At 52.1% G+C, this 14,645-nt stretch overlaps 1 protein-coding gene across 4 annotated transcripts in view; it reads right to left on the bottom strand.

Annotated features, from left to right (window-relative positions):
• Window positions 1-14,169, bottom strand: part of NTNG2 (netrin G2) — a 48,140-nt gene extending 33,971 nt beyond the window's left edge. Inside the window, exons 1-2 of one of the 4 annotated variants that reach the window (XM_050319716.1) lie at window positions 13,512-14,169; window positions 9,847-10,962 (exon numbers count right to left, since the gene is read on the bottom strand). In XM_050319716.1, the coding sequence (XP_050175673.1) occupies window positions 9,847-10,059 (213 nt within the window). In that variant the 5' untranslated portion in view covers window positions 10,060-10,962; window positions 13,512-14,169. Of the gene's footprint in view, window positions 1-9,846; window positions 10,963-11,464; window positions 11,483-11,589; window positions 11,883-13,511 lie in introns of those variants that run through there. The other 3 variants (XM_050319712.1, XM_050319713.1, XM_050319714.1) reach the window with 3 other exon arrangements.
• Window positions 14,170-14,645: the final 476 nt, after the last annotated feature.

Below are 14,645 nucleotides of genomic sequence, written 5' to 3'. Positions count from 1 at the left end.
CCATAACCTGCCAGTGGCCAGGATGGGACTCCCAGAGAACTGGAAATACTCTCTGACAATTAATTTTCACTCTATTCATGGGCTGGGAGGGATCAGAGGGGTGAAACAACCGTAATTAATTTACAGCGATTATTTCCAACAGCTGGCAAGTGGCATAACTCACTGCAGAGAGGGCTGGGAGCTTGGAGAGAGATGAGGAGAAATGTGAGGCCCCTCTTGTGCCAAAGAGCCCCACACTGGCCCTTCCCTGTGAGCCCAGGTGAAGGTCTGTGCCCTCCTTGCTCGATGCTCCAAGGGATATGGGAGGGCACTGGGAGCTGCCTGGCCAGGGTCCACTTCTCTGGTGCCCAAGTGGGCTTTCCCTGCAGCTTAGCAGTGACCTGAGCCTGGAAAACACCTCGGGAACAGCTCTGCCTGTGCTTTTTTAGGATATCTGTCAGTGTGCAGGGAGGGGTCCCTGATGGGCCCAGCAGCACAGCATTGGACTGTGGAGACACTGGGAATGCTCTGAATGGAAAAATGTGCCTTTTGGAAAAGAAATCTTAACAGGTTTCTTCAAGATGCTGTTTTCTTCTATTTTTTTTTTTTTTCTAAAAACCACTTTGGTCAGCTCTATATATTTTAGATAACCAGAAGCTGCCTCATATGGTAGAAGATACAGTTTTCCCAAGGGCTGCTTGTGCGGCTGCAGCCCGAGAGCCACTCAGGAATGCTCCCCTCATCCACATATTCCCCAGGCATCGCTCTGCTTTTCCTGGTGTCCCTCCAAAGGGATGTTTTTAAGTGGCATGTGTGGGTAGGCAGGTTCTGGCAAGGCACCCAGGGGTTATTTCACAGCTTCACCTCTGCAGGGGAAGGGCAGCTCCGGCGGGAAGGCAGTGGGTGCTGGGGCAGGGAGCATTTTTGGGATGGGATAGGATGGGAAGCTCAGGGTGGGATGGGGAGGTGGTTTGCCCGCTTGTGTGCCCTTCCCTTGCCACCTCCCTCCCCCAGCCATCTGCAAGGGGCTCTTATTAAGGCAGAGACAGCAAAAGGGGAGAAAACCGTCCTCACTAACAAGCTGTTTGCTGTTTATGAGCAGGTAAAGGCAGAGCTGGAATGAATTATTAATAGGGTGGAAATGGGGTCCCTCCACAGATCTGTTGCTAATTCTGGCTCAGCCGAATGTCACTCCCTCCATCTCCTCCCCGGCCGTGGTTTGGGGGGATTGATTGCTCCTCCGCTTCCTTCCCCTTCCTCCCGGATCGGAGGTTGTCCAAGCCCAAGGTCACCCCTGGCAGGGTGGTAGGACAGGCTCGGATTCGGGAGCAGGTGACTCAGCACAACCGGCCCCACGTGCGGCTCTGGCCGAGACAGCGGGGCACACGGAGACATTCTGCTTTTTGCCTCTCGCCTTTGGCCTGAAGCAGATCCTCACTCGCCGAGCAGCGCCGCTCGTTCAAGGCTCTCGGGCTCCCTTGGGCCCGTCTCTCCGCCAGAGAAGAGATTCAAGCCCTACTCGTGGCTGCTCTTCCCCTTCCCCCTCCAGCCTGCTCTGAATTCGAGAAGCATCTCGTTCGTATTTCATCCTGGCTCAGGGCTGTGCCCTTCTCTGCACCAGCCCTGGGGAAACATCACCGTGCCAGACAGGGGCGGGGTGGTGGCAGGTCAATGGCCTGTCTCCAGCTGGGGAAATTGAGGCAGGGAGGGATTTCAGGAGCAGGTCTGGGTTTGATCAGGAGCATTGAGGGTTCCACCTTTCTGAGGACTGGACTCCCCCAGGCATCTGCAGCTGGGAAAAGTAGTGGCTTGTCCACCCAGTGTTGATCTGAGGGTCAAGACAAACCATGAGGGTCAAGGAAATCTCTGTTCTCACCCCATGATGTCTCTGAAACTCTCCCGTGGTCTGTTAGTACCTCCACGTAAGGGTCTGAACTGGTCTTTGCACCGTAAATGACACAACCTCGGCAGGAGGCTGATGTCCAGGCAGGAAGCATCCTCTCCACAAAGGGAGGATCCAGAGGGAGATGCTCCTTGTCACGCACAAGGGCTGACCCAAGTCACCTGTCCACCCTCGCAGCGCAGCCGGCACCGCCCGTGCACCGACACAAATCCCCTCACGCCCACTCTGGCTCAGCCAGAAGCAGAAAATCTGGCCACACGACGAAATTTAACCTCCAGACTGCAATCAGCCCAGTCCACGGGTGACCTCTCCAAGAAGGGCCCCAAGCACGATGTTTTGCAGGGTGGCATCGGGGCAGCGCTCCCATTCCCAAAGCCAGGATGGGCTTGGCAGCAGTTCAGCTGCTGGATCCGCTGCCCAGCTCCTCGTTCCGCGTGCGGCTCATCTGGGGGCGGCACAAGGGTTAACGCCGCCCGGAAAATTCCACTCCTAAGCAGATAATCTCATCTGTGCCGGGGATCCACACACACCACCCGCAGCAGCCCGGCTTCCCATGGAATCATTTTTGAGCAGCTCTTTCTTTGTGAACTGCTAATCCCCCCCCGGTGAGCCGCTCTCACCCCGTCCCTCCTGGCGCCCTGGGCTCACCTCCACTCCCACGACCCCCCGGCCAGGGCTGCACCCCTGCAGCCCCCACCTTTAGCAGTGGGGATTGCAGGGTGACCCAGAGCCCGGGATCAGAGGCTGATGAACCAGTCACCCCTCAAGCCGGCAGCCGTGGGCACGCGTTCAAAAACGCGGGCGTTTAATCCCATTGACTGCTTTTTAGCTCGTCTCCAAACTCGGACTTTCTGTACCCAGGAGTTGCAAGCTTTGGTCTGCCCAGGGCACTTCCCTGAAGCTTGTTTACAAATTAAGCTGCTTGGATCCTGCCCTATCCCTTCTTTGACAGATTATTAAGCCCTTGCATCTTGCTACAGAGATGTATTTGTGTCCGCAGCCCCAACCAGCAGGAGCACAGCAGCAGTGACCTGTGTGCTGGGCTGCGAGTGCATTATTGATTCAGGACTAAGAAAATGCTTAGGAAGTAGGAAAAGTGTCCTGCTCTCTAAAAGCCTGTGCGCCTTGTAAGCTCAATACATGCAGCCTTTGCAGAGAGGCTCGCTACGCCGCTATTAATAATTTATTCTGCAAGAGAGGCCCTGATAGTTTGAATGGGGGAGGGCAGGACGTGGAGGCTGGGGGTGGGAAAGGCAGGGAGTGGAGGCTCTGCTGTGCTCCTCAAATGGAGGTGTGGTTTTGAAGCCTTTCTGGGGGAGCACAGTTGGGTAGTGGGTGCCCCTGCACCCACCCCGGCCTCTGATCAGGGCTCCTGTGTCTGGTGCATCGAGCGCTCTGCCTTTGCTGTTGCAGCAAAGCATTTGGCTGCTTTATGCTCTGCTTCAGGGGAACAATTCAGCAGGTGCCTGTTGGAGGTTGGGACTGAGCTGTGGTCAGCCCAAAATGTGTCCTGGCTGTCCCTGAGGGCAGGACAGCGATCCTTTCCTTTGAGAGGGCTCCCAAAAGCCCCTGAATGGCAGCACCGTGGAGCTGAAGCAGCTGACTCAGCCAGCAGATGGGGAGTTACAAACCCTTTAGCTGGGATTAGAACCAGTTGAATCTGTGCTAGTTGTCCCTTTGGGATATTCCCCCTGAAAGGGGCGTGGAAGTGTTGAGGCAGGACTGGTCACAGTGGTGGCAGCAGCATCCATGTGGAGCTCAGCACTGAGGGAGCAGAGACCCATTGCCTGTGCTGGAGTGAGCAGCAAAACGGGTGGTGGTTCTGGGATGTGGGTGTGTGGGCACTGGAAACCCCCGGCCCTGCTCATGGGTGGACCCTGCAGCCCTCTCCAGCCCTCCCCCACTGCTCTAACACACTCTGGTGTTTGCCCTCCGTGTGACTGGCAGGCTGGAGCCTGCTCAGGGATGGCTGAGAAATGGAGAAATCCACCCTGGAGCCAAAAGGCACAGGTTTCCCTGAGCCTGCCCACATGGAGCACGGAGCAGATGTGCAGAGGCACCAGTGCCAAAGGCTGGAGCAAGCACGGATGAGGGCAGTGGAGCAGGGCAGGAGCAGGGTCAACACTGCAACATGTCCCCCCTGTGGGTGCTGGTGACCCTGCCTGGAAGATGGGGGGGCTTGTGGGAACCTCATGGGACACATCTGAGGCTGCAGGGGATGGCTCATCTGCCTGGGGTGAAGGCTGGAAGTCCAAACTGCTGTTTGCCAGGGCTTTGCAGGCATAACCTTCTCGCCAAAGACATCTCCAGAATGGTCACCCAGCAGTGCTGTGTGATTTGGGGAGGAAAAAGCCTCTTTGGTGTTTTCCAGCACAGAAAATCATATCTATGCTGTAGAATACGATATAGATTTTGGAATCAATGAAAAAGGAAGGATTTCCCTGAACAGCTTTGGCTTCAAAAGTTGCTTATGGAAAACTGTGGTAGCTGGGATATAAGGGCTGCTGTGAGAGCTGCTCTTCCAGCTCTGGCCACACTCCCCAGCAAGTCTTCTGAGTTTCTTCTCTTCTGCTTTTCCCATCTGGTCACTACTCCCTTTGAAGAGGAAAGCTTTTCTTAAAAGTAGTTTTTCTCCCTCATCTCCTTCAAGGTGGGGGTAAACTTCCTGCTCACTGTACCAATTAAATCTACTTGACAGCTTCGTTTTTATCGCTGTGTCTTTTCCATCAGCAAGTGGAAATGATCCTTGCTAGGAGAGTAGCATCCCACTTTACAACAAGATGAATCCCGAACTGGGCATTTAAGGAAATTGTTACAGACTGTGAGGGAAAATCCCGTGTACTCAGCACTCTCTAATTTAAAGCTGAATTGTGTCCTTTCATTTGTCTGTGAAGCCTTTGCTTTTGTACCACCAAGATCCCGCCGTGCTCCGGAGCAGCCTCGGTGGCAGGAGAGCAGCAGTGTGTAATTTGCTGAGCTGCTAATAACGTACAACCCAAGGGTCTGGCCCCAAGGGCAAGGAGCCACTGATCCTGACTTCAAACAGCGTCCTCTGCAGCAACCCTGATGCTGAGAAGTGATTAAGGGTGGGAAGAGAACCAAAGGGCTTCAGCTTTTTCTCCCACGCTCGAAAGCAATGCCACGACAGTGCAAGGCGTGGATTAGGGAAACCTGCATCCGGGTGCAAATGGCAGCAGTTGCCTTTTCCAGGCTCTCCTCAAAGGAAAGAGGAGCATTTTCCAGGTGTTAATTTAATGTGCTGGAGGGTTCAGAGGGAAGGGGGGCTGTTAGCACTTTGTAGATGTGAAAAGAAAGATGTGTCTTTTCGTCCCCACAACCTGGCCTGAGATGTCTTAGGTCATTTGACAGCAGAGAGTGAGTTTCTTGTGCTGCTGAATTTTGGTATAAAGGCAAAGTAGCGATCATCCTCAGTGCCATGCAGGTCCCACAATGAAGGGCAAAGGGGAGCTCCAACTCCCAGCCTGCTGCTATGGCCGAGGATGGGTTTGCAACCAGTAGTGGGTAGTGCTGATTTATTCGAGGAGGAGGCAGAACATCGGCTTTTCTTGGAAAGGATTTTCCATTTGACTTGCATACAGGCTCTGCTTAGCCCAAAGGGTGTCCTTGAACCCTGGGGCAGTCAAAAGGCTGAGGATACCTTGTGCTTTGCCCCCTGGTTCAGTCTGAAACAACATTCAGGGGCAGCACAGGCGCCTCCAGTGGGCTGGGAAAGGGCTGTGGGTCTCTGCTCAGGGCACCAGAAGGGATGAATCCATTCTTTGATCATTAGATCATGCTGCATCTTGAAAAATGCTTCTGGAAGAGCATTTCTGAAGCAACTCCTTTTTCCTTCTTACTTTAAAAACTTCTGCTTTACTTTTAACCATCCCTAAACCCACAATCCTTTGTCTGCACCTAAACAGGTCTATGAAGATATGGTTGGATAGAGTTGTATGAGGTGGGCTAAGAATGTAGGGAAAAGGGTTTCTGTGCCCAAAGGATTGTCTGCTTTTTCCAATTTTAGCACCCAGTGTAGCAAGAGAAATAGTTCTTCAGCACAAGCCTTATAACCACATGTCATTCAGAAAAGTTTAGCTAAGAATTAAACTAAACATCCAATTTAGCTGCATGTGTAATGAATAAATAAAGCCTTTTCCTTTCATGTACCCGTGCCAAAGTCAACAAGCTCTATTAGCTGATGAAACAATGCTGACGCCAAACAAAAATACCCCTGACCCATCAATATGGGCTAAGAGCTCGGCCCTGCATCAAAGAGGGTTGTCAGAACAAGAAATACTGTCTCGACACCTCTGGGGGGGAAAACAAAAGCCCCCATTCCTGCAGCAGGCTGGGCTCCCTGTGCTGCTGGTGCAGGGAGCTCCCACTGGGACGTCAAGGAGCAGCAAAACCATTCCATGGGGACCGTCTCCTGTGGACACCCCTCCTTGCTTTTGATAGAATGATTTGGAAACCTTCTGAACTGCAAGCTGGGATTAGGGCTTTGGTGTTTGCTTGCTCCCCACTGCACACCCCACATGTGAACTCCCCACAAAACCAGGGGACGTTTTTATCCTGTGTGGAAAACGCTGACGCTTGGAAGTGAAATCCTCCAAGGTCCCTGCCCGGCAGCAAAGAAGTGCTTCAGCATCTCAGAGCATGGACACCTGGGAGCACCCTGCCAGCTGGGCCATCCTCCCTCTCCTCCCCAGGAGGGTGGGAAGGTGAAGGAACACTCCATCTCCCCTCTGCCCCTTGCAGACTGTGCAGCTTTGCCATTCCCCAGCCGTGCTTATCCTGCAAACCCCTCTCCTTTGAAACCCACATTCAGCTGCTCCGTGCCGTGCCCTGCATGTGATCTTTGAAGTCTCGCCCCTCCCTCGACATCCTTGGCTAAAAGATCTGTTCCCTATTAGTCTTCAGTCACGCTTTTAGATTCATTCAGGCTTTTATTTACTTATCCATCTGTCTTCCTGCTCCCACCACTCCCCCTGCCCTGCCAGGAGGGAAAGTACAATTCATTTTTCAGGTGACCCTGCCAGGAAGGCATTGACATGAATAGGAGCAGGTTTAGAAACTGTGGAAAAAGCAAACCCCTTGACTTTAATAAGCAGCAAAACACTTCCCAACCAGAAGAAGGCAGCCAGAAGTGGCTAGAATTGCTATAAAACAGAAGAGAATGTCCTCCAAATAATTCCTGCCATCCCCTGACGCCTCCTTGTGCAGAACTCTCTGTGAGCACTGCTCAGAGTTGTTGCAGGGTAGTGTGTGATCCTGTGGGCTGTGTGATGCCTCCTGGTGCTGCTACAGCCTCGCAGGACACACTCACTGTCTGACAGGGTCCTGACTGTCACCAGGACTCTGCTCCTCTGCCTGCCCACAGCAGTGCCCTGCCCAGGGACACGGTCCAGCTCCCTCCTGTCTGGCTGCTTTGAGCATGGAGGGGTGTTTGTGTGTCTTCAGTTTTGATTTCAGCTGTCTGAGCAGTGCAGGCGTCCTGCTGGGCTGCGCTTAATTCTGAGTAACGCGAGTTTAACTGCACGGACAGTACCCCGCTGTTTTGAAAGACACCTAAGAAAGCAATATCGTCACCGTAAGAACTTCTCTGCTGGAAAGCCAGGCTCCTATGAGAACCCACCTGTTACAGAGAAATAATTAAAACCTGAAGAGGAAGGATAACAGGACACTGAAAGGCACCTGAGTGGGGCTGGCTGAGCGAGGAGCAGCTCAGGGTGTGTGTGAGCTGCTCGCCCTCCCCTCCCAGCCAGGGCCGGGGCTCGGAGGTTGTAACGATCGGTGGGCAGAGACATCGATTTTTGTCCAGCACTTCCTTAGTGCAGGGGGAGCAAAACTCGGCTCACATCCTCTGCGGGCTCGGCTCGCCTCCCCCTGCCTGTCAATAGGTGTCAAGTCACCACCCAGGACCGGCGGTGGAAGGGCCGTTTCTTGCTGATTCCACTTTCTGCTGACCATGAGGGGATGCTCAGCAGTAAGTGGCCACATGTCATTCCCTGTGAAAATTTACCTTGATGGCCTCCCAGCCCACACCACTCCGGTCCTAAGGCTGGATCTCTCCTGCAGCCACCTCCTGCTCTGTGCACTAAGTGCTGGGTGGGCTCTTTGCTCACCTCAGCAGAGCTGCTCTTCCTCTGCTTCATTTTTATAGCTCTTTAGTCCTCTGGAGAGGACAGCACCGATGTAAGAGGTAGGGGGAAAGGGCCATGAATACAGTGGAATTTCATAAACCCATCCCAACAATCTAAAAAATTATATTGCAATGTATCATTCCTGTTCTTAGCTTGATTCTTCATCAGGGAATTGCTCGGGGACGTGGCTGTGAGTGCTTGTTTCTGTTTTGGAAGACAAAAAGCTGGGCCAGGCTGGGGTGAGGCAGGGACAGGAAGGCAAATCCATGTTTTGCATTTGTGTAGCTCTCATTCACGGCTGTACACGGTGTTTGCAAGTGTTACAGCACATGGCAGGCGTACGCTACACGGAAACACTGCCGGTGCCCAGAATAGAAAGATTTCAGCTCGGTATTGACTGACTCAAGAGATGTGCAGGGCTGATTGCAGTTCAGTTTGCGCCTTTTGCTTCCTTGGAGGTCAGTGGAGCTGAAGTCTGGAGCATCCTTAACCAGAAAGGGTTTGCAAAGAGCTGCAGGGAGTGTAGTGCAAAGCAATTTGGTGTTCTCCTTTTAATCCTTCTGCTGCCAGTCAGATAAATGGAAATACAGACCGACCCATCAATAGTTAACGGTTTTATTTGCAACCTTGGACTTAATCTTTCTTTTCAAACGATCTTTTAAAAGGAAAAGCTGCTACTTATCTGGAATTAGTGGAAATGTCTTCCCTGGTACTAATGAGACCCCTTAGGCTGGAGGGAACTGGGGAACTACTGGCAGCATGTTCTGATGGTCATAAATGTTTGGTGTCCCTTGGTATCAAAGCAGCATTTTTCTCTTGGATTTTCAAGAGGTGCCCTGAGCTGGTTGGGCCTGGGGTATGTCCTAGGTGGCAAACTGAGGCACAGGGTACACAAGCCTGGATAGCATTGGCAATAGAAAGTGGGACTGTATTAGAGGGAGAACTCCCTTTCTCATTATAGGTAATAAAGAAAGAATATACTCTTTTAGAATACCTCCTTGTCCAGTGCTCACCACAATGGAAACCCTGCCAGCATGGGCTGGCTTGGTCCCTGTCCCTTAAATGTGTGCTTGGACCACTCCTGGGGCACATTTGAGAGGGGGCATTACTGTTTTGCTCTTTGCTTTGACCCCTGAACTCTTTAACAATGTAAAGCCTTGTGAATTATAAATCAAACGCTCCTGCTGAGCTTTGTGGTGCACAGAATGAAATGCAATGATTAATATTTAAGAGAAAATAAGTTAAAGATTTTAACTACAAGGGCAAATGTCTGTCCACAGAGTCTTTTCATGGGGAGGTTAGAACAGAGGGAGAACCACATTTTCAGATATTTCAGTGAAACTTATGGCTGTCAGACCAACTGCCAGAGCTGTCAGTGTGCAGGGGCCAGGCTGGCCCTCACCAACCTGCCCTTCACTCTTACTCAGAGATAACTCTGATAAAACCCCAGTGCTGGAGCAGCTCTTTGGGGTGGGAGTGGTGAGCACACCCCACATGCTTTAGCAAGCAGAGGGACGTGCTTGGAGCAGCTCGGGTTGAGTGCTCGCTGGGGGCAGAGCCTTTCCAAAACCCAGACCTTACCCAGGACTTGCTCAGCCCTCCCCAGCCCCTCCTTGCCCTCCCCTCTGCCATCCCTGCTGCAGGACTGGCTTCTCCTCGGCACAGCTCTGGGATGGGCAGGATGCCTTCCCCCAGCTTGGCAGACCAGGACACTGAGAGCTCAAGGCAGCAGCCACTGTGGCCACCCTGAACAAAAACGTCCTTACAATGGCCACCAGCAGAGCCCGTTACAACCCATCAGATAAGGAGGGAAACACTTACATGGGTGCAGAACCTCTCGGGCGGGTCCCCGCAAGTGATTCCTGCCGGATCCACCCGGACCGTCACATAATCCTTCATCCGCATGGCCTTGGGCTGGCAAGCGTAAAACTCCCATGAGGGGCCATCGTCCGTGGTCACCCAGGACTTGCAAATGTCATACTGTCCCATGGCCAAGGGGACGCAGTGCAAGAGGAGAGCAACCAGGCGGAGCATGGCAGCTGCGGCCGAGCGCGGGGTCCCTGGGCGAGGGCAGTGCCGGCAGTCCCGAGGAAGGCGGCTACTGGGCTAGGGGTTGCTCTCGGGATCAGCATGGAAACTCCTCATCTAAAAATGATCCAGTGGAAGGAGACCCAGGAGGTAACAGGGGTGATCCCAACTCTGCCCGCTGTGTCTGGATGTGGAAAGTTCCTCTCGGCACGGAAGCCAACTTTGCAATTCACTTGATTGGGAAAGTTTTGGCCAGAGTTGCTGATCAGTGGTCAGAAGTCTTCCTTAACCTCATTTTTCCCCCCTTTTATTGTACGAAAGGTCTTCCAAATCAGCATGAAAATATCTAGAGGTGACTCCAGTCAATCAATAGAAAGATCAAGTTCTGAGCTGCTGATGAAATTTGATAGGAGTAAATTGGAGAGCCCGTGAGATGGTGCTGGATCAGGTTTTCCTCAACCTTCTTGTCTGCTGCAAGTGCGTCGCTGTGGAAAGTGCCTTAAACTGTGTCTGCCTTAGTTACTGGGGAGTTTGAACATCAACACATAAAATAAAACAGAGCACCTGGTCATCAGTACCACTCTGCCAGGAGGGACCCTTTGGAGCTAAAATTCCTTTCTCCAGAAGGACGGCTGTGTCAACACGGACAGGTCAGGTGTCAAGAGCCGTGGTGGTCCCAGCAGGATGCTGGGTGGTCACTGGGTTGACAGGAGCAGTGCTGGTCTCTGCTGCTCCTGCCGTGTCCTGTGGTGGTGATGAGGCACTCGCAGGCGAGGATTTGTCCAACTCTGCCTTTTGGCAACAGAGCACCAAGTTCCCAAAGCCTTCAGCTGCAATCCATGGGGCTACCTGAGGTCTCCTCTCCCTTTCATGGTCAGGGCAAAGGGAAAGCTCATCAGCAGGTGGCACCTGCAAGAAATTGAAAGACAAATTGGGTGGGAGCAAGGGGGGAACAGTCAGAGCAACAAGACTTGTAAGGACAGGGGTCCCCAAGGAGGCAGAGTCCTCAGCTGGGCTTCCCAAGCCACCAGACAGGTTTTTGTACCAGAGAGATATACAACTTTAATAAAAACCAATCCATAGTAAGATGCTTATGGCTTTTCTGCTGTCTGGGAGAAAGGAAGGAGCGCTGCCCCCTTTGAGGTATCTGCCTTGTAACAGCAGCTGGTCAACAGGAGCTCTAATGGGTCTTCAAATAATATCAAGAAGGAGCTATAGGTCGTTAGAAGATGGAGAATATGCAGACACAGAGCAGGGATAGACAGACAAAATGATAGTCTTTAAGAAGATAAGCAAATAAGTAAGACAGCTGGGGAGACAGATACATTGTCCAGCATCCCCACATATGATTTATCTGAACAATAACATTTAATAAAAAACAATTTAAAGTCCTAATAACATTTAGGTTCACCTAATACAAAGAGCAATGACCTTCCCAGTATTCATTTCAGGTTAGAGCAACATTTCTGCAATTTTGTTGTCTTTCCAGTAGAGCTATAAAAATTGTAAGTAATTACAAAACAAAATGACAAAGACCTGAAGGAGAAAAAAAACCAAGCATCAAACCCTCTCTCAGCATTAGATTCAGGAGGAATATCTCATCTGGGAAGGCAGGAGGCACCTATCCAGAACAGAAATTTAGCTCGGGATAATTCCCTTTCTGTTTGTTTCCCCAACTTTTCTTCCACAATTCAGGGATGCCTGCTTCAACAGCACGTTGAGCATTTGCCTCCTCATCAAGCTCAGCTGCTAAAGCTCTGAAACTCCAGGTTAACAGATGCATTGATCCACGTTCGGGGGCTTCACACTGCCGTGCTGCCATCTCCCTTTCCCCCCTTTTTGGTTGAGGGATTGCTGATTGAGATGAATGAGTTCAGATAAAGAGAAGCTGTCTCTCATGCTTCATTGCCAGCTCTCAACGAACAGCCTATTATAGCTGCGTTGGACCTGAATAAACTCCCAGAAAAAGAATAGACTGGCTGCTATTTTTACATTATGAGTAAATGTAGTAAAAATAATAAGCCGGTGTGACACAGTGTTTATAAGTCCTACTTACATCAGAGCTGTCTTTTCAGTTATAACAAGTCAGTTCCTAATTATTACATCAAACTGGTCACTGCCAAGTGCCTGATAACAGCGGAGAGTGTGAGACTCTGGCATTGTGTAGAAAACAAGCAGGGTAGTTTTAATGAGGACTCCAGTGCTGTTAAGTTTATGGATCTATTTTCATAGCCTCGACAATTATGTTTTGCACTTGAATGGCTGTCAGGGAAAAACCCAGGTAGAAAGGATCTATAATATCTATTAGTGTCTTGTTATGCTGGCTAAATGTCATAGATTCCCGGGGAAATATAAATTTGCTGGGAAAAAATGTATTTACTCTCAGTCCACCAGACAGGCGAAGCGGATCTGGGGAGAAGTCTGAGGTGCAACACTTTGCCAGTCCAGTCCCTTTGCAGAAATAGTTGGAGTGTTGCTCTGAAATGAGCCAACATACTGCAAACGGGGCAGAGAGGCTCCCTGAATTAAAGGTTTCACCCTGCTTGATTTGGTTTGATTCTTAGAAAATAAATCTTCACCTGATATTATTAAGAAACTGCAGTTCATGGGAACAAATAGAATCAATGCTCTTTGTTCTCTTTGAAGAGTACTCAGCACTCGCTGGGGACTGATAGCCGGAGTATTAAAAACACAAAATTAGATTGTGTCTTGACTTAGCTGGCTCCAGTTTTTTTTCTTATTATTGGATTAACACCCTATTGAAATAAAGGGACAACGCTGAGCAACAACTGAGCTGCTCTGGAATTAAGAGCAGAAAGTAAACTCAATGGAGGAGTTTTTAATTTTCTCTCAGAAGTGTTGCTTTCCCCACGCACCCTCCGCTCTCCCCCCGCGCTCAGGGAGCGGGAGTTCTTCTCCTCTTCCCACGCTGATCATCCCTTCCCCGCGCCCTTAACAGCGAAGTTGGGGAGCCCCCGCGGGGTGCCGGGACCCTGAACCCCGCGATAACGCTGCGCGGCTCAAAGCTCCCGGCAGAAAAACCTGTAAATCCCACTCGCATCCCGCCGCTCTCCCTGATGGATTCGCGGTTCCCGGCAAAACCCGATGCCGCTCCCCCCGCTCCCGCCCCATCCTCCCCGGTTTCTTTTACACCGAAGGACTTTGGGGGGTTGCAAGGGCTGGGAGTGGGAATCGGCGGGGCGGGGGGAGCCCCCCCGGGCTTCCCGAACTCCGAAGTGGGAAAATAAAGCCCATCCCGCGGCGGGGAGATGGGGATGTTGCGGGGAGCGTGACACAGAGCGGGACACCCCAGGAAAGCCTGGGAACAACTTGGGAGGTGCGGGGGACACGCGGGGTTCGGGGATGGGGCAGATGCCGGCGCTGCCCGCCCCCCCCCTCCGCCTCCCTTTCTCCCCCTTTTCCCCCCATCCCCGGTGCTCGGCGCTGCGGGTCCTTACCGGGAGCGAGCTCTGCGGTGCGGGGCTCCCGGCGGAGCAACTTCGGGGCCGGGGGGAACCCCAAACACACCCCCCAGCCCAGCCCAGCTAAGCCCAGTCCAGCGCGGCGGGGCAGGCGCTGCGCCGCCGGCCCCCAAGGGCAGATGGCCGGGGGAGCTTTGTGCAATCCCGGCTCCCCTCGCAAGTTAATGCCGAGGCTGAAATCCCTTTTGCTCTCACTTTCAATCACAATCGGAGCTTTTATCTCCGTGCCTGATCCCGGCTGCGTAACTTCCTCTGTGCAGCTTTAGCACACACCATCCCACCGGCGGCAATGGGCTTCTTAAAGGTGCAGGAGGAAATGCAGGGCGGGGGGGAGGAGGAGGAGGGAGGGAAAACCACCCGAGGAAGAGGAGGATGCGAGCGGGAGCCTTCGGCTCCGGCGGCCCCGCGGCTCCCGGTGCAGCATCCGCGCCGTCCCGCTGCCCCCGGTTGGATAACGGCAGCCGGGAATGCCGCTCGTCGGGGCTTCTCTGTTATTTTTTTCCTTTAAGAGCTTTAAAAAAAAAAATAAAATAAAAAATTAAAATCATGAGATCATGTTTGCTCGAGGGGGAAAAAAAAAAAAAATCTCCGGTCACGAGGGTTTCCCCACACGTGTAAGTCCTCGCTTGGTGTGCCCTGAATATTTTGGGGAGGCTTCTGCTGGCGAAGATGCTGTAAATGAGGCTGCGTGCGTGTGTGTTGGGGGAAGAGGGGGTGGTTGGAATTAATAGGATAAACAAAGCAGGAACTCGGGGATGGGGAAATCAGATGGCTGGGAAATGCTTGATAATGGTGGGAATGTGCTTTGGGATTTAACCAAACTGGGGTTTTCTTTGGTAGGGTGGGGGAATTCACATGCAAGGCTGTAAAGTCTGTCAGCACGTTCCAGCATGGGGCTGGAGAAGCAATAGGGGTTGCTCAGGTCAACTCTGTTGAGTCCATGCTGAGGGGCAGAGGAGGCTCCAGCTGTGGACAAGGTGGATAAAGCTGTGGCAGGTAAAGGTCTGAGTTTTCCCTGCACAGGGAAGCTACTGGAGACAGGATGCCAAAGCAGCGACAGGTTTTTGTCTTGCCCATGGATAAATGACAGTTCATTTATGGAGAGGAAAA

The sequence above is a fragment of the Myiozetetes cayanensis genome, unplaced genomic scaffold (assembly GCF_022539395.1).
Source record: "Myiozetetes cayanensis isolate MyiCay16 unplaced genomic scaffold, myiCay2020 scf23, whole genome shotgun sequence".
NCBI lineage: Eukaryota > Metazoa > Chordata > Aves > Passeriformes > Tyrannidae > Myiozetetes > Myiozetetes cayanensis.
Note: the sequence above shows the minus strand (reverse complement) of the source record. Positions and strands in the feature narration are given on the sequence as shown.